The 19,313-nt window shown below is 56.6% G+C and overlaps 1 protein-coding gene across 3 annotated transcripts in view; it reads left to right on the top strand.

The window, feature by feature from the left end:
* Window positions 1-19,313, top strand: part of LOC104562020 (ankyrin repeat and fibronectin type-III domain-containing protein 1) — a 235,380-nt gene that overhangs the window by 155,921 nt on the left and 60,146 nt on the right. For all 3 annotated transcript variants that reach the window (XM_061993029.1, XM_061993028.1, XM_061993030.1), the window contains one exon: window positions 5,904-5,944. In XM_061993029.1, the coding sequence (XP_061849013.1) occupies window positions 5,904-5,944 (41 nt within the window). The remainder of the gene's footprint in view (window positions 1-5,903; window positions 5,945-19,313) is intronic.

Genomic DNA, 19,313 nt, shown 5'->3' with positions numbered 1-19,313 from the left:
TAGCTTGCAGCATGTTTTTCACCTTCCATCAGCCTGAGAGCCCAGCTTGGATGCGTGTCAGCGGCCCCTGTGCGTGCGCAGGGTCAGGGCTGTTTGCAGTGAGGGTGACAGCCAGGTCAGGCTCTGGCTCCAGAGCTGGGCTGGGATGAGCTAGCTGCTAAAGAATGAGCATGTTGGAGCCATTGGCATCCTCCTCTGGCTGGGTTGGGTCTGCAGGGAATCACCCACCCCCTCCTCAGAGCCTTTCATAGAATAGAATCACAGAATCATTCTGGTTGTTAAAGCCCTTGGAGCTGCTGCAGTCCCAGCCCTGCCCTCACCCTGCCCAGCCCAGCACTGACCCACAGCCCTCAGCACCTCAGCTCCACACCTTTGGGATCCCTCCAAGGCTGGGCACTCCCCCAGCTCCCTGGGCAGCCTGGCACAGGGGCTCACACCCCGCTCAGGGAAACAGTTGTGCCTCAGCTCCCCGCAGCCTCTTGTCAGGGAGTTGCAGAGTGCTCCTGTCTGCCCTCAGCCTCCTCTTCCCCAGGCCTAACCCCAGCTCTCTCAGACGCTTCTCATCACACTTCAGACCCTTCCCAGCTTCGTTGCCCATCTCTGGCCACGCTCCAGCCCCTCAGTGTCTTTGTGGCTGAGGCAGGAGGAGTCAGGCTCAGGACAGTGAGAAGCCGGGGCTGGCACGGACAGAAACCCTGGCAGCTCAGCACCCTGCCACGGCCCACCAGCGCTTCAGCTTTGTCAAAATGCCATCCTCCAGACACCAGGGCCCTTTTCTGATTCCCAATAGTGTGTGTTTTCCTCTGCTCCTCCCTTGAGCCAGCCCATTCCATCGCTCCATCTGGGCAGGCAGTGCTGCAGCCTCAGCCTGACCCTTCCCCTGCCACCACATTTGGCTCTGCCCTTGGACCTGCCCTTCCTCCATCAGCCCTGTACCCCAGCAGGCAGGTGGGGACCAGCTCTCCAGCCAGGCTGCCCTTTGGAGGTGGCCTGGAGCTCCGTCCCAGGCTTGAGCTGCTTTGCAGTGTTGCCATGTCAAAGTCAGGTGGTATCACCATGATTTTTGTCTGAGCAATTTGGTTCATCAGCCTGAATTTAGATGTTAGGATTTAAGGGTTCATCTGACCTCAAATTGATGTTTTTGGGAGGCTTGGGGGTTGTATTAGCCTGTGGCCTTGGCAGTGCCAGGACAGGGCTGTCTTGAGGGGTACAGTGTATGATAAGACAAGGGGCAACGGGCACAAGTTGGAACAGAAGAGGTTCCAAAGCAACACAAGGACAAAGTTGTTCCCTGTTGAGGTGAGGGAGCACTGGCAGGGGCTGCCCAGATGGGCCGTGGAGGCTCCTTCTCTGCAGACATCCCAACCCACCTGGATGAGTCCCTGTGTGCCCTGCTCTAGGTGCTGCTGCTCTGGCAGGGGGGGCTGCACTGGCTGAGCTTTGCAACTCCCTTCCAGCCCTTGTGATTCTGTAATTCTGTGATGGCAGGCAGAGGAGAGCTGGTGTCTGGTGTCTGCAGGGGAGGATTCAGCCCTTCCCACAGCCCTCTGAGGTCTTGGCCAGGTCCATGCCTGTGGCAGGGGGCTGGGGTAGGTGGGGATGCCTGGTGTGCCAAGCCCCGGGATGCTCTGCGTCAGCTTGGAGGGATGCTGCTAGCTGGAGAATCGAGGATGGGGGGAAGGGGGTAACATCTCCTTCCTCCTCCTTCCAAACAACCCTCTTGCATCCCAAGGCTCTGAATTTTATTCCCCCTCTGACAGTCAGGCATCACCTCCTGATTACTCATAAATGCAGCACGTTGCAGATCCGCAGAGCCTGACGAACGGCTGCAGCTGACAGCACGAGCTGCCGGGGCTCAGAAGCCAGCACGGGGAGGACGGGTTGTGCAGCCTCAGTCCCACACCCCAAGCTGCCCTGGCAGCCAACACCCTGCTTCCCATGCCCAGTATCCCCCAGCACCTGCCCAGCCAGGCCTGGGAAGGCAACTGGGGGCTGCAGACACCCCATCCCAGCGTGTGAGCGGGTGGCGACGGCAGCTTTGCAGTGCAGACTGTGACCAGCAGTGCCCCAGCGCTTTGCTTTGCACAATCCTCTTCCAACGTGGAAAAATAACTCATCCCTGGGCTTTTCTGTCTATTTTGTTTGTGTGGGCACTGGTTATGCTGGCAGTTACTGAGCCAGATTGCATTGGAACGCCCTCGAAAGCTGCCACCTGCAAGCAGCCACTGGGCTCGGGGGATTATTTTGGTGTAGTTCCTTTTAAATGACTGCATGAGGCTCCTTCAGCTTTGCTCATAACTTGGTTCTCCCAGGGACACTGCCCAACCAATGAGCTGAGATGATGCTTGGCAACGTTTAAGAGAGGAAAAAGTACAACAGGATTGATGTCTACTGGTGGGAATAAATAAACAAGACAACACCTCTGCCTCGGCCCCTCCGTGAGCAGCCTCGTTTGCAGCCCTGTGGCTGTTGTCTGCCCAGCTCAGGGAGCTCTGAGCAAGCCTTTCAGCTGGTCTCATCTTTTCTGTCTGCAGCATGTTGTGCTGGTTTGGATGAGGGAGAAGCAAGGCTGGCTCTGGAGATGAGCTGGCTTAGGGGAGCCTGCTGAGCGACTTCTGTATTGTTGTGTACCTTGGGGTGGGTAAATGGAGGGTTTAAGTAACTTGCAAAAGACTTGGGGCCTGAAATGGGGAATTAAGGGAATAATTTCAGGTGCTGATGTTGGCCCAGATTTGCAAAGGCTTTGTGAAAATCACAGAGGCTCTTGTTTGGTGCTGAGGTGAGGGAGCCCTGGCCCAGGCTGCCCAGGGAGGGTGTGGAGGCTCCTGCTCAGGAGGTTTCCAACCCCAGCTGGACACGTTCCTGTGCCCCCTGAGCCAGGGGAAGCTGCTGGAGCAGGGGCTGGGGCTGGAGCAGCTCTGCAGGGCCCTTCCAACCCCCAGCACTCTGGGATTCAATGATTCTGTGATAGGTCGTGCTTTAAATGAAGAGACAAGCCCACAAATGCCTTTGGTGTTTTGTACAGACTCTGGTGTATGAGGTGTGTGTTGTGTGGTGCCAAAGGAGATGGGTCACTGCGTGTGTGTCCCTGCCTCGGTGAAGGCAGGTGAGGAGAGCAGCACTGGGCACACCACTGGGAAGGTGAGAAGTCTTCCCACTCATCCATCCTGGCTGCATCCTGGCACCCAGGCTTGGCATCTCTGTCCCCTTCTGCTGGTGCCTCTACTCAGTGGTTGTTTCTTCTACAAAGCAAAGAGATTAAAGACAGTGCCTGGTCACATCCAAGAGGGCAGAGGATCAGATGGCATGTCATCAGATGTCTCAGCCTCCTCCAGGCTCAGCACCCCCATTCCCTCACCCCCTCCCCAGCACCCTTGTGCTCCAGCCCCTTCCTCAGCTTCATTGCTCATCTTCTCCTGGCCCTGCTGGCAGCAGGAGCATGAACACCAGAGGGATGGAGGATGTAGCCTGGCAGCATTTTGGAAGCCACTTTGCCCAGTGCTACGTGCCAGGGCAGCTCCTGCCCCTCCAGATGCCCCTGTGCTGTCCATCCCCGTGGGCGCTCGCCTCCATGTCTCAGGAGGAAAGGGTGGAGATGGGCACAAGCCTCACTTGAAGCATTTGTTTTAAAAATACCCAGCTATACAAATGACTCTCTCCATTATTTCATTAAGGGATTTAAAATGTGCTTCCTAAACCCTGAGTCATCAATGAAATGAGCAAGCGAGAAGCAGCGCAGCGGGTCTCGCTGGAGGGTGACTCAACGCTGCGGGGGGGCCCAGGGCTTGCAGGGGACTCTCTGAACTGGAGGATGCTTCACTCCCTCCCAACCTCCAAGGATAGCCAGGGTCTCCCCAGCATTCTGAGCAGCAGCAGGAGGTCTCTGGGAGCGTGTGGGGCTTGAGAGCTGAGCCATCACGCTGCAGGCGTGCCTCTCTGGAGTCCCCTGCTATGCCTTGATGCACAGGAGCCAGCAGCACACAACTGTCCTGGAACCTGGAGATCAGCCAGGAGCAGTGCATGTATGCAGGCTGGCATTGGGTGTCTTTTTCCTGCAGAGGTAAAAGCTTCCAGACCATGTATCATCTCAGGAGGAACTGCTGCAGAGAGGCCAGTGCAGGGCTCCAAAGATGCTGAGGGGCTGGAACATGTGTGTGAGGAGGAAAGGCTGCAGCCCTGGGGCTCTTCAGCCTGGGGAAGAGAAGCCTGAGCTCAGGGGCACCTCAGCAGCACTGACAAGGGCCTAAAGGGTGGGTGTCAGCAGGATGGGGGACACTGTTCTGTGGTGCCCAGGGACAAGGGGTGATGGACATCAGCTGGGACACAAACAGTTCCCCTGGCACAGGAGGAGAAACTGGTTTAATGCTGAGGTGAGGGAGCCCTGGCCCAGGCTGCCCAGGGAGGGTGTGGAGGCTCCTTCTCAGGAGGTTTCCAACCCCAGCTGGACACGTTCCTGTTCCCCCTGAGCCAGGGGAAGCTGCTGGAGCAGGGGCTGGGGCTGGGGCAGCTCTGCAGGGCCCTTCCAGCCCCCTCCATGTGTGAGATGTATGAGAGTGTTGTGCACGTCCACTCCTGTACTGACACCGCAGGTTTGATTGCAGCCTCCCTGTGCCAGCATCCAGCCACGGCTCCATCTCACTGCCATGGCCAGAGCTCCCTTTTGTGGGATGTTTATGTGACAGGGGGTCTCTACCTGCTGACAATCCATCTCCTCCCTCTCCCCCTTTGCTCTGCAGTGCCAGGCTGGGGCCGGTGGGCTGTGGCGGGTGCGGGTGGGGGGCACTGGGCCTGCTCCTGTGCCCCTGTGATTAGCATTCTGTGGCGGGTGCGGGTGGGGGGCACTGGGCCTGCTCCTGTGCCCCTGTGATTAGCATTCGGCTGGCTGCTCCCGCTGCTTTGAGGAGTTTGCTCTCTCCATTGCCTGGCAACCACCGAGCAAAACTCCAACAGCAGCCCTGGCGCCCCGGGAGCGTGCACACAGGCCGGCACACGCCTGCAGCGGGGCAGGCCGGCGCCCCAGCCCAGCCAGGGGCAAGGGCCGGCACCATCCTCGCGAGGACAAGGAGGAGGAGGAGGAGGAGGAGGAAGGGGCTGTGGCAGTGCAGCAGCTTTGCTGACACCCAGGTCTGGTGGGTCTGTCTGTCTGTGTGCCCCGGCGCCGGCCGAGTGGGGCTCAGCCCCATGGCGGCGGGGCCTGTCGCTGCGTGGCGGGAGCTGGGCCTCGGAGCAGGGTGGGAGGCCAGGCCCTGCCGGGGCTGCCTCCAGGAGAGGCCCTGGGTGGTCCTGGGGGGTGTGTGGCCTGGTCAGGGCTGGGCTGTGCCGCCTTGCACCCACTGTCCCCTGGCCAGGCTGTCCCAGGGCCTTGGAGCTATGGCAGCCTGGCTCGGGGTGCTCGTGGGCCTTCACCGGGCGGCTCATGGGGACCTGAGTGTGCACCAGGCTGTCTCTGCTTCTCAGTCCTGCACATGCTTGGGTTCTGATGCTATGCTTCGTGGCAGCAGTTTGTTGTCCTACCCTCAGGGAGGGGCTGTGGGCCTCAGGCTCCATGCCCTGCCCTGCTGAGGGTCTCTACAGGCAATGGGGGCTCAGTCCTTTTGCTCACCCTTTGCTTCATCCTCTTTCCAGCCAGGCAGGCTCAAGAGGACCACAAGTCCCACCAGTGAGGCAGACGTGCCTGAGTACATCAGCCTCAGACCTCATGCACCCCCACACCTCTGCTTTGATTCTTGGAGGTCTTTGATTCTGTAGGTCCTTGTGCCTGCCCTGTCCAGCCAGCCCACACTTACCCACTGGGCAGCAAGAAGCAGGGGCACACACCTCTTCCCTCTCACCACTCATCTTCATCAGCAATACTTGGCTTGGCAAAGGGTTAAAGAAACCCATCTGTCTTTTGTGTCTTGCAGAGCCTGGGGTCAGCGGACAAGAAGGACTTTTACCAGCCAAAGTAAGTGCCAGTAGCTGTGGTGAGTAATTGCCTGGAAATTCCCAGTTGGTCCATATTACTGAGCAGCTCTGTGGCTTGCTAAGATTAGACATCTCAATGTACAAGAATAGCTGCTGCAATTACACAAGTGAGGATGGCAGTGGAAGGGCTGTCAGTCATTTTGGCTTCAGGGCATATGCAAATCATTCAATGGGGTCAGAAGGAATCCTGACAGCTCGCCTGAGCCTGAGGGACAGAGCTGGGACTTGGTGGCCTGGAGCGGGGGATTCAAGGGTGACCTTTCCCACCTCTGCTCCCTGTGCTCTGGGCTTACACAGCTCAGCTGCTGGGGGAGAAAAGGGAGGGTTTAGCTCCGTGTCACAACGGGCTGATCTGGAAGCTCAGTTGTCTGCAGCCTGTGCTTTGACATTGATGCCTGTTGCCTCCCATCCACGTGGTTTGTACAGCACGGTGAGAGGGGATGAGAGGAAAGGAAGAGGCTCTCTGGAGCCACTCTGGTCATGAACAGGAACATAGGATCTGCAAACCACCCCACTGGCATCAGCAGTTGGTTACTTGGTGTATGCCCTTGGCCATGGCTCTGAGGCTGCCACAGTCCGTAGTGAGTGAGAGGGAGCAGAGAACTCATGGCTGTCAGGCAATGAGACCCCCATGCACCTGGCCCACACCAACCCCAGCCCCAGCACTGCTACAGACCTCTGCTCCCCAGGCAGCAATGACAGGACCAGAGGCAATGGGCTGCAGCTGCCCCAGGGGAGGCTGAGGCTGGAGCTGAGGCACAACTGTTTCCCTGAGAGGGGTGTGAGCCCCTGTGCCAGGCTGCCCAGGGAGCTGGGGGAGTGCCCAGCCCTGGAGGGATCCCAAAGGCGTGGGGCTGAGGTGCTGAGGGCTGTGGGTCAGTGCTGGGCTGGGCAGGGTGAGGGCAGGGCTGGGACTGCAGCAGCTCCAAGGGCTTTTCCAAGTGAAACAGTTCTATGATCCTATGAAAGATCCCTCACAGGCAGAACTTGCACTCTCAGGACAGCTATGGTGTAGCACCCTACATTTCCAGAGCCTCACTCCAGCATGGCACCTCAGAGGCCAGAGGGATGGGGCTGAAACCATCATTATTTGGATAATGACAAGCTCTGTCAAAGCCAGGCTGAGAGGTTCAGCTCTGGCCCCAGTCTGTTGTGCTGCTCAGCATGTTGCCCATGTCCTCTGTGCCAGCTACTCTTGGCATCAGGGGAGGCTCATCCAGGGTGCCCTGGGGGTGGGGGTTTGTGACACAGAGCTGCCCAAGCTGTCGTGTGTGTGTGTGTGTGTGTGTGTTTTGCAGTTACCTGCTCATTCCTCTTCCAGTGTGCCACCAAAAGCTTTGAAGACTCATTGCTAGTCTCCTAGGTCCACACAGGAAAGTGGGATTTCAGGGAGCTCCTCTGTCCACTCACCCCAAGGCAGTGCTGATCACTGGCTTTGCAAGACACTCAGCAGCTAAAGACATCTGCAGATACAGCCAGAGCCTTTTCCTGGCTTGTTTAATCTCTTGTGGCTTGCAGGGAGGTGAGAGGGGCAGCCCAGGAGGTTTTGGAGTCAGCATGAGACCAACAACAAACGAACACCCCTTTGGCAAAATTGTCTGGTGCTTCTTATTGCCTCTCTGCTGTGTGCTTGTGTAGTGTGTGTTTTGACAAGCAGGCTTAAAAAGGATTGAAGCATCTCTCGTGTCCTTGTTCCAGCTGAAGCTGGTGTGAGGTGATTCGGAGGAAATATGCAAAGGGCTCTTACTCTCTGGTTTTCCTGTGGAGTGGTTTTGGCAGTAGGTAGCAATAATTCACAGGATCCCAGTATGGTGGGGACTGGAAGGGTCCTGCAGAGCTGCCCCAGCCCCAGCCCCTGCTCCAGCAGCTTCCCCTGGCTCAGGGGCACAGGGACGTGTCCAGCTGGGGTTGGAAACCTCCTGAGAAGGAGCCTCCACACCCTCCCTGGGCAGCCTGGGCCAGGGCTCCCTCACCTCAGCACTAAACCAGTTTCTCCTCCTGTGCCAGGGGAACTGTTTGTGTCCCAGCTGATGTCCATCACCCCTTGTCCTGTCCCTGAGCACCACAGAACAAAGTGTCCCCCCATGCTGCTGACACCCAGCCTTTAGGTACTTGTCAGTGCTGCTGAGGTGCCCCTGAGCTCAGGCTTCTCTTCTCCAGGCTGAACAGCCCCAGGTCCCACAGCCTTTCCTCCTCAGAGGTGTTTCACTCCCCTGATCATCTTGGTAGCCCTTTAACTCTTTGCAGCACAATTATAGTGCTACTTTCACAGCTCATCTCATCAGAGGAACCAGGGATGTTTCTGTGCTTCAGGTGGGAGAGCATGGGCTGCCCATCTCACTGAGGCTGCAGAGCTGTTGGGTCAGAGTGGGGCTGGTGCAATCTCCTAGATAGGGTGTGTTTTACTGCTCCTGTCTTGCTCCTCTGTGCCACAGGCTATGGGACCTCCAGGGTTTGGCCAAGCAGGTTGTGCTATCAGGTGTGACTTGGCTGATCATAATGGCTTTGGTATTGCTCATCCTATTTAGGTTCCTCAGTGGCTGTTCTGGGGCTGTGACTGATAGTTTGTGGCTGTGATGTTGCCTGGTACCACTGCCCCATCCCATTTGCTTTCTGATGCAGGCAGGCCTGCTCTCACTGGCATGACCATTCTGCTCTCTGGCAGGACTGGAGCTGGTCTTCCTCAGCAGAGAAGGATTCCCAGCAGCTGCCAGAGATCTGGTAGAGCTGCTGAGGGCTTGGGAGAGCTCAGCACTTGTGCAACAGCTCCACAGAGGTGTTCCCTATGCTCTGGCTGAAGAGTCAGGGACACCAGGTCCAGAGACAGGAAAAGGCTCTCCCAGGACAGGTGCTTTTGCTTGAGAACTCTCCTGGCAGGGCTGGTTGGAATTGTTTTGACAGGAATCAAGCAAAGCTGATGTGTTTTCTGATTCCCCCTGGCACAGAAAGAAATGTTGGTAGTGACAATCCTAAAGCCCCAAGCAAAAGGAGACTGGAATACCTGTGTTTAATTAAAGTGTCACTGATTTGCTGCAGGAGCTGCTTGTGCTGGCTCCTCTGCCAAGAGCAATGCTCATCTGTCAAGAGACTCATCACTTGGGAGCAGTTAATATGTGCCAGACACTTTGAGGTGTCAAGAGAGACTCTGCTGTAGTGACACAAAGTGCTCTCCATTGATCTGCTCGCTTGCTCCCTTGAGAGACCGTGTGGCCATGCTGGTAGGGACCTGCTGTCTCCAAGCCCAATCTTGCTCCAGCAGAATGCCACAGCCCTTTGATACAGGCACCTCGTGGCTCCATCTCCATCCTGGATTAAAGGCTTCTGAAGCAAACACACCAGGAACCTTTGAAAGCACCTTAGAGAAAGCAGCAGCTCGTGTTTGTTTTGCCTTGCAGTCTTCATTACGCCAAGACGTCTCTGCAGCTAATTCCTTGTCACCCAGCTCTTAAAGCAGAACATCTCTTTGACTGAAACCCTTCTGTGCCAGCACTGAGATGAAAGTGAGTGTTTCTTTGCTGAATCATTATCTTGTAAAACCATGGTGTTTATAAGGAGCTGGTATTTACATCTCTGGAGCAGGAAGGGCCATCGTAATGAGATGTGTTCCTAAGCTCGGTGTTCATTTCGTTGCCTCCCTAACTCAGAGGTTGTTGCTCTAGTGTTGGTGATGGTAACACACCATCTATGCTGCTTTTGCCTTCCTTTTGGGAGTCATTCAGCTGGGATGCTGTGCAGGCAGCTCAGGTTCACCTCCAGAGGTGATGCAGAGCGAGTGGCAGGGCAGCAGAAGCAACGCTGAGGCCACTTTTCTGTGCTGAAGGCGTGGGATACTGAGCACTCCAAGCAACTGCCCCAAAAAACACCTTTTGTAGGGGTGGGGAGTGGTTGGAGGATGAAGCACCATCAGCAGCATCTCTGGTGGCAGTGAGGAGGCTGAGCAGGGTGGCTGGAAGAGAGGTGTTGGGCTCTGTGAGGTGGGTGCCCCTCGGCTTGGGTGCATGTTGGTAGCTGAAGGGGAGCAGAGCCCTCCAGAAGGGACCATGAGCCTGGCCCCCAAATCCTGTCTCAGCCAGTTTTCTGAAGAGTCAAGGAGTTTACTCCTCTGCACACAACAGTAAAGAAGGTCACAGTGCTGGGCAGGGTGTCCTGGCAGTGAGGTCTGAGCCACTGAGACTTTACAGCAAGCTGGGGTCTGGCCAGTGGAATCAGAGAGTTCCAGGCAGGAGCTTGAAGTCTCCCTGAGTGCTGGGAAAGGAATCCTGGAAAGGTACTTGGAGAAATGTTGTGGGTCAACAAATGCCAGTCTGGGAATGGGGAGCAGAGCTGGCCCAGAGCAGATGGGGAGCAGAGGGTTGGCAGAGAGGGGTGTGAGTGGTGGGAGGTGGCTCAGAACCAGCAGAGAATTGCCTGGGGTGCAAGAGACTGGCTGGTACTGCAGCCTCTGAACAGTTCCGCAGCTTCCCTCCTGGCCCTCAGAAGTTGTCCCCTGCCCTGTGGCATGCTGGTCTTTTAATCTAAGGTGGCCCAGTCTCTCCCAGTAACACCAGAAAGGCTTCTGGAGGCCTGGCTGCTGTGGGGAGGGGGGTTCTGGCCTGGAGGGGTTGGTGCTGCTCAGAGGGTGAGGAGTACTGTGCTGTGCCAGCTGGGCTGTGCAGCCCCAGAGCTGCCACCTTCGGGGCCATGTGATGGGGCAGGAGGACAATCTACATCTCCCATCTCTTGGGAATGGTTTTGTCCCCTCCCAAGAGCATTTGGTGTGCTGCTGGGAGCAACCAGCTCCAGCTCCTCTGAGCCCTGTGGCTGTGAACAGGGAGCAGTGCTGGCAGAACGGAAAGCATGAATGAACACAGCTCTTAGTCATCTTCTTTTGTGTTGCTTGTTGTGTGGGAGTGCTCACCCTGGGCCCCCCTACACCTGCTGGGGCTGGAGCACTGTGGTGGGATGCTCTGCACCCAGATTTATAGAGACAGAGATGCCCTGGATGGCACCAGGATCTTCACTTCATGTCCCAAGGCGGGTCAGGACAAGGAAGCACTTGATTTCAGTGGTCTCTCGAGCCCAGGGACAGGAGCAGCGGTTGTGGGGGCTGGTTGAAGCCACAGTGCCCTGCTCTGGCTACCAGGGGCCACCCCCTTGCAGCATGCTCAGTGTCTGCCTGGGAATGCCCCTCCTGGACCTGCTGGGAGAACAAGCTTCTGCTCTGCATTGTTTCTGTGCAGCTTTTAATGTGTTAAGTGAGGTTGTGATGGAGATTCTTCCTGTGCCAGTTGTCATAGAAACTTGAAGGGCTTTTTTTCTCCTATCCCCCCCTCCAAGCCTTTCTTTAAACCAGAGTTGGGGTGGGTTTTTCACCCCTTGTAATTTCAGTTCCAGTCCAATTAAAAACCTGATTGCCCCACTTCCAGCACTGCCACACGAGGACTCGGTGTCTTTATGTTGGGCTTCCTCTAGTCCTGACTGAAAGGTGCATGTTCCTGCCAGCTGGGCACTTTCCTGGCAGTGCTGGGTGGGCTGCTGTCTCCTCTGAGCCCTCACTGGGTTTGGGACTGGTCCTCAGCCCGTGTCCCTCTGTGGTACCTCTGGGTAGGAGCAGATCCCCTCTCTGAAAGGGGTACCTCTGCTGCTTCTTCTGGGTCTGGGAAGCAGAGTGGGCATGGCTGGAGGTCCCTGGTGCTTTGGGGGATATGTTGAGATGGCATCTGCCTGTCCCACTGCTCTGAGCCTGGAGCTGGCTTCCTCTCTTGTAGGATGGGAGGACAAAGCTGCCAGCTCAGAGCCGAGCCCGGCACAGAAGCCACCTATGCACCAGCTGCAGCCCTTCCACACGGAGTGTGCTCTGCATTAATCATGGCAAGGGAATGGAGCGTGGGAAGATGGGCATTTAGTAACAAAATAACCAAGGCTGCCTTCTCCCCTAAGCAAGAGAGCAAAGCATGTGCTGCAGTGAGTCAACAGGGAGCACTTTTGGGAGGGAACACTCCCACCCCCAGCAGCCATCAGTCCCACAGCCAGGTACCAAGAGGGAGAAGAGGGTCGAGGTGTTTCCCAAGCTGCTCAAGCCAACACTCTCTGCTGCTGTTACTCCAAGAGCTGTGAGAGATTCTTTCCCTGACATGACATTTGACAGGGACTCCTTACACTTGGCTGGGTCTTGTAGCTCTGAACCTCACCTTCCAGGAGCTGTCACCCACCTCTGCTGCCTCCCCCAGCTCCTCACCACTCCAAGGCTGCTGCTGTCTCCTGAGCTGCCCATCTGCACCTTGGTGCCTGCCAGGGAGCTGCAGTTAAACTGGGCTTCACTTGGGTGGGACTTTTAGGGTCTGTTAGATCACAGAATCATAGAATGGTAGGGGTTGGAAGGGACCTTTAGAGCTCATCCAGTCCAACCCCTCTGCAGAAGCAGGTCAGCCTGGATCACGATGTTTGGCTGTAAATGCTGCCCACACACTCCTGGGTGAGCTGAAGAGGTCGTGGTTGCCCTCTGAGGAGTCTCTAATCCTCTGAGCATCTCTGAGAGAGATCTAATCTTGACCTGAAACTCCTTTGAACTCGTTGGGCTTCACCTCCCAGTCCCTGGCTCTCTGTGTGTGGGGGGAATGGCATAATTCCTGTCCATAAACTCAATATAGCTCCAACCTTTTGCAGCAGGATATTTTCCCCAGCCCTGGGATCAATTCTGTGACTCATCCCTCCAGCCCCTCAGCCCTTTTTTGTGTGTGTGTGTTCCCTTTTAAACGTGAGCACCTTAATTGCAGGACTGACTGTGTCGGTCTCGGCAGTGCAATCCATGGAACTCTCCTCTTCCCCCAAGAACTGCATCAGCTCCTTTCATCACAGCATCACATTAGAGCCTTGTGTTGGGCTGGTCACCCGTGGTGACCCTCCAGCCTTTCTGGAGGCTCTCTCTTGTCTGGGATACAGTCCCTGTTCATAAATAGGGCCTGAAACCCTCTCCCTGCCGGCGTGTCGCTCTGCACTGGGCTGCACGAGCGCAGACGGGGTTTGAATGGGCTTAGCATTACCAAGCAACCCACATTTCACTCTCTCCTCATCAATATTTACCCTTACATCAATCTTCCTGTCAGCTTGCTAATTTTTTTGGAGCGAGGATCTTGTATTTCCTTCTGGATCATCGATGGAAAGTATCGACTGGCGTGTTCCCCGTGGAGCCTCGCTAACGATCCCCCAGCGACAGCTTCTGTTTGAGACCTGTCAGGCAGCTCTTCATCTCTTTCATGTGCTTTATTGATACTGTCTAGCACCATCTTCCAAACTCAGGATGCCAGGAAGGCCTCTGCCTGTGCCTTGCCTGCTTCAGCTCAGCCCCTGCGTGCCCAGGAGCGCCGTGGGGCTCATCTGACAGGATCCCTTTTCCACACGGACACGTCCGCTGACTTTAATTACAACTTACATCCTTAATTTCTTAATTTCATCCCAGATGAGCCCTGGCTTCTGGCTCTTAAATCAGGCTGACTGTGTAGTAGTTCACTCAGGTTGCCTTCAGTGCTGGCTGGGGATACTGCAGTGGAGGAGCCGTTTGCCATCGCCATGTGGCAGCACAAAGTTTGCTCCAAGTCACAGAACCATCTGGCTTGGCAAAAGCCTTGGAGCTGCTGCAGTCCCAGCCCTTCCCTCACCCTGCCCAGCCCAGCACTGACCCACAGCCCTCAGCACCTCAGCTCCACAGCTTTGCAACATCTTTTAACTATCAAAGAAGCAGCAGAACCCAGAAAACTCTCCCCAGTGTTGGGTACAAATTGCCAGGGCAATTAGGTGTAGGTGAGGATGCTGTTTGAGGAAAGCTTCATCTCTCCTAGGAAGCATTTAACTCTCCTGTTCTCCCCAAGCACAGAGTGAGCATCTATTGACTATGCTTGCTTTCCTGCAGCATGGGGAGCAGCCCTACAGCATCTGCTTAAAAATGGTCCTTATCTCCTGAGAAGCAAAACTCGCTGCTGGTGCTGGAGATGACAGTGTTACAGCCAACTGGGTCTCTGTGGGCCGAGGTGCTGGTGCTGCTACTCTGGCTCTTTGCTTTGGGAGGGGTAATCAGGCTGAACACACCAATTGTGTTCAACAGGTGAAGTGTCTGGAGAGCAGATCTTACGAGGAGTAGCTGAGGGAATGGGGGTGTTGAGCCTGGAGAAGAGGAGGCTGAGGGCAGCCAGCAGCACTCTCTGACACTCCCTGCCAGGAGGCTGCAGGGAGCTGGGGGTCGGGCTCTGCTCCCCAGGCAGCAATGACAGGACAAGAGGCAATGGGCTGCAGCTGCCCCAGGGGAGGCTGAGGCTGGAGCTGAGGCACAACTGTTTCCCTGAGAGGGGTGTCAGCCCCTGTGCCAGGCTGCCCAGGGAGCTGGGGCAGTGCCCAGCCCTGGAGGGATCCCAAAGGCGTGGGGCTGAGGGCTGTGGGTCAGTGCTGGGCTGGGCAGGGTGAGGGCAGGGCTGGGACTGCAGCAGCTTCAAGGACTTTGCCAACACAAATGACTGTGATTGTATTCTGTGATTTACTTGGGCAGTACTGAGCAAGACTGTGGGGAGACACGTAGATGGCATTAATTTTCTCAGGGAACAGTGTGTCTGAGGACATTAAGGGAGGAAAATGCTTCATCTTTACTGCATCCTGACAAAGTGCTGAAGCTCTGAGCTTTCCTGCAGGTTTCTGGTGTCGCTGGAGCTGGGACTCAGAGTGGCACAGGGACCTCCAGGAGATGTGCAGTGGGAAGGGACGAGGCTGTAGGTGCTCAGTTGTCCCTTCAGACCTGGGGCATCATGTAAAAGAGCACTGAAGTGGATTCTTCCTCCCAAAGTGCCTCATCTGCCCCTGGGCTGCACAGGGGGAGCCTGGGCAGCCGGCTCCGATCTGTATCCTCAGCCTTGCCACTGATGCCTTTGAACACAGCCAGAAGATGCAGCTGAAGGCAGGGTGGGCCTAGAATAATTACTGAAGAAATGCTGGTATCTATACCTAATTAAAGCCATGGACAGGCTGACCCTGGGGTGCTTTACTGAGAGTTTGGGGGGGATCTGGTAAACCCCCAGTCCCAAGGAAACACCTTCTTGCCCCTACAGTGAATGCAAATCCAGGCAGTGCTTTGAGGAAAAAGCCTGGGGAAGGAGACAAAAGAAACCCCAAGGCCTGCAAAAATCCTTAACACTTAAAAATAGCAAAGCCAAGCCTTCCAAAAAGCTTGAATGCCTCAGGGAAGCCCCTGGAGCTGACAGTGCTCAAGCAGGGCCCGTGAGAGGGTTTTTCTTTGCGCTGTGAGGTGGGAAGGAAAAAGCACCCAGGGAGGGAAAGTTCAGCTGCATTCATTCTCCCCCTCGGATGTCAGAGATGCTTTTGTTTTCCAGAAGTGCTTATTATTCATACAGCTATCTCATTAGACAGCTGAAACACAGCTCCAGCTCCAGCTCGCCACGGCAGGGCCCTACCGCAGAGCTGTGCCGTGTGGGGCCTTTGCAGCCCGTGGGATGCTGCCCTCGGGCACCACTCACTGCTGCTGCTGCTTTGCACATCCTTCACCCACTGTCTTCATCTTTGCTCCCTCTTTTTACCCAAGGGTTTGTCCCACAGTCCTAGCCAGCTGTCTGACAGGTTGGCATTGCTTTGTCCTGAAGGTCCCTCGGCTCTCAGCAGCGATCTGCTGCTCTCTCCCTGCTTCCCTCCCCACAGCATCCTCAGCTCCTGCCTTATGCCAAACCTGGCTGTGCTGAATCCCTCCCCTGCAACCTGGCCACTCAGCTTTGCCATTCCCAAGCACACTGGATGGCTCTGAGGATGAGGAGGACTCTGCTTCTGTGCCGCCTCGCCTCCCCTCAGCTGCCAGGTGATGCTGGCACCTCTGCTTTGAACCAGAAACCAGTCTCAGGCTTCTAACCAGGTTCCAACCACCTCACACTGACTTCCAAACATTTTGCTGTTGCTGTTGCAAATTCTTGGCCTCACAAGCGATGAAGCCAGTCTCTGGAGGTGAGAGGAGGCAGCGTGGCTGCTGCTGGGGGCATCAGTCCCACTGACAGTGTCCTGGGCAGTCCCACCTTGGGGATCTTGTTGGTTGGCTGGAGACACTAATGCTGGCCCCAGGAGAACGTCTTGTGATGAGGAAAGGCTGTAGGAACTGGGGCTGTGCAGCCTGGAGAGGAGAAGCCTGAGCTCAGGGGCACTTCAGCAACACTGACAAGTACCTAAAGGGTGGGTGTCGGCAGGATGGGGGACACTTTGTTCTGTGGTGCCCAGGGACAGGACAAGGGGTGATGGACATCAGCTGGCAAAGAGAAACTGGTTTGGTGCTGAGGTGAGGGAACCCTGGCCCAGGCTGCCCATGGAGGGTATGGAGGCTCCTGCTCAGGAGGTTTCCAACCCCAGCTGGACACGTTCCTGTGCCCCTGAGCCAGGGGAAGCTGCTGGAGCAGGGGCTGGGGCTGGGGCAGCTCTGCAGGGCCCTTCCCACCCCACCATGCTGGGATTGTGTGATTCCATGATCCCACCTCCTCCCACCAGTGCAGATCCAGGGGTCCTGGGGGATCTCCTAACCACGAGGCCCTTCTTGCCTGAGCCCCAGGGACTCTGGAGGGGGTGTCAGCCACAGCTGTACACAAAGGCCACGCTGAAATTCCCTTCCCAGTCCAGACATCAGAGATGTCATTTTTGATTTCCCAAACACAGAGAGAGCCCTTTCAGCCCTGGCCTGCTCAGACACTGCAGCTTTAATGTCCAAGCACCCAGCATGTTTCCACTCCCCTCCAATGCATCAATCAGGTCTCGGTGAGACTCTGAAAGAGCCAGTTTGTTAAACAAACACACTTAGTGTAAAAAGTTTATTCCAGTTAATTAGGACTTCATTGCAATGGAAACAAATTACCCAGCTGTCATCTGCCAAGGCAAACAGCAACGGGGGAGAGGGGGTCCTGGCCAGGAGGGAGACAAACAGCCATCTCAGGAAACCTTATTTATGGCCTTTTTTATGTATTTCTGTATTTATTTGGACATTCCTGAGCTGGAGAGCTGGGTTACTGCCGAGCCACAGGCCCCAGCACTTGCACAGCATTGCCTGTCACCAGCAGCAGGTTATCAGCCCACGGGGCTGCTGGGCAAAGAGCTGGTGCTGGCCTGGGTGGATGCTGCCTGTGGGACCCCTGGGGCTGGTGTCTGTGTCCCTGGGCATATCCCTTCGGGCTCTTAGCTCAGAGATGGGGTGAGGTGCTGGATGTGCCAGCCCTGGGCAGGTCAGGGTGAGCTGCTAGTCCCTACTCACCAATGGAGATGGGGGATGTGGGGGTGCCTGGATGGAGCAGAAGGATAGGGAGGTGCTCAGGAGGGCTGGTGGTCACTGGGAGTTTTGCCTGAGCCAGGGACTCCCAAGCTTCCATGGTTCCATGGGGTGGGTGCCATGCAATGACCCCAGGCACATGTCCCCATCCCCACTGCAGCCTGATTCTCCTCTCCCATTCCAGGCAGTAAACTTGGAGGTAGGAGAGGTGTAAGAATCCCAGCATGATGGGGGCTGGAAGGGCCCTGCAGAGCTGCTCCAGCCCCAGCCCCTGCTCCAGCAGCTTCCCCTGGCTCAGGGGGCACAGGAACGTGTCCAGCTGGGGCTGGAAACCTCCTGAGCAGGAGCCTCCACACCCTCCCTGGGCAGCCTGGGCCAGGGCTCCCTCACCTCAGCAGCCTTTCCAGCTGATCTAATTCAAACAAACACCCCATCAACACCCTTTTTTCCTCCTGGAGCTTTTATTGAAGAAGAGGGAGAAAGGAGGAGCTGTGCTGGGGGGAGCAGAGCTGGTGGGAGCTGGAGGCCGTGGGGCAGCAGAGCTCAGGGAGCCGTCAGGGTGGCTCCCGAGGAAGTGACAGATAAAGGCTGGGGATTAGCAGCGGGTACGGTGTCAGGAGAGCAGCATCCCCTTCCTGCAGCATTAGTCACCCGAGCCTGACACCAGGGCAGGGGGGAGGCAATTGCAGCTCATCAAATTACCTCCTCCTGCCTGCTCCCTCTGCCTGGTCCCCCATGGCCTGTCCTTGCTGCGTGTCCCTCCAGCTCTGCCCTTCGGCACCAGAGGTGGGCAGTGCCAGGGGGGCTGTGGCTGGTGTGGGGGCAGATGGAGGGTGTTGGCCCCAGGGGTGGCACATCTCCTCTTGGCCACAGAGATGGTCCCACATGTTGTAGCTGGCAGTGTGATGGGTTGGAGAGGCACAAGTGTGGTCAGAGCTGGGGAAGGGGCTGGAGCACAGGGGTGCTGGGGAGGGGCTGAGGGAATGGGGGTGTTGAGGCTGGAGAAGAGGAGGCTGAGGGCAGCCAGCAGCACTGTCTGACACTCCCTGCCAGGAGGCTGCAGGGAGCTGGGGCTCGGGCTCTGCTCCCCAGGCGGCAATGACAGGACAAGAGGCAATGGGCTGCAGCTGCCCCAGGGGAGGCTGAGGCTGGAGCTGAGGCACAACTGTTTCCCTGAGAGGGGTGTCAGCCCCTGTGCCAGGCTGCCCAGGGAGCTGGGGGAGTGTCCAGTCCTGGAGGGATCCCAAAGGCGTGGAGCTGAGGTGCTGAGGGCTGTGGGTCAGTGCTGGGCTGGGCAGGGTGAGGGGAGGGCTGGGGCTGCAGCAGCTCCCAGGGCTTTGCCAACCCAAAGGATTCTGTGATTCAGGGTCTGTCCTGGTCTCCCCTGGGGACACATTCTCCTCTCCCAGCCTTGGGGATGTGGAGGACAAGAAGAGGTTTCTGCCCTTGCACTGGGACCTTCCAACAGCTTGGGTTTCTCTTATGAGCCTGGTAGGTACACCCAGGGCTCATCCACCCTTCTCATCTGCCCCAGTGACATCCAGGCCAGACTTTTTCTGGTCCTGTGAAGCCCGGAAAATCACATTTGAATCTCAGGCTGTGAGTGAGTTGCCATCCAGAACCTTTTATACACTTTCCAAGAATGTTTCTGTTGCCTTATAGCCGTGAGATCACCGTGGCCCACGCTCTGAGGTTTGTGTCCGTGATGGCCCGTGTTCAGAGGGATGGAAAGCCTGGATCTGGGCACACATCCCTGGAGGGGCCTGGAAGGGGGTTGGAAGAGCAGAGCTGAGCACAGATAACCACAGGGATGAATCCTTAGCCAGGTCAGGTCTGAGGGATGTGAGGAAGATGGTGACCAGCACTGGAGCGGACACATTTGGCTTTGTTTCTCCAGCTTGGAAGGGAGCAGAGGAGCGACTGGGGACTTTGGTGCTAAGCATCTTGGTTCCTCAGAGTCTGCTGGCCCATCTGGGGGTGGGGATTGGAAAACACTACAATAAGAAGCAGCAAGGAACTTCAGCCCCAAGTTTCTCTGCCCCAGAGCTGGGCTGTGTCAGAGGCAGCCCCGTGCCCC

This window comes from Colius striatus, chromosome 3 (assembly GCF_028858725.1).
Source record: "Colius striatus isolate bColStr4 chromosome 3, bColStr4.1.hap1, whole genome shotgun sequence".
NCBI lineage: Eukaryota > Metazoa > Chordata > Aves > Coliiformes > Coliidae > Colius > Colius striatus.
The sequence above is the reverse complement of the archived record's forward strand: the minus strand, read 5'-3'. Positions and strand labels throughout refer to the sequence as shown.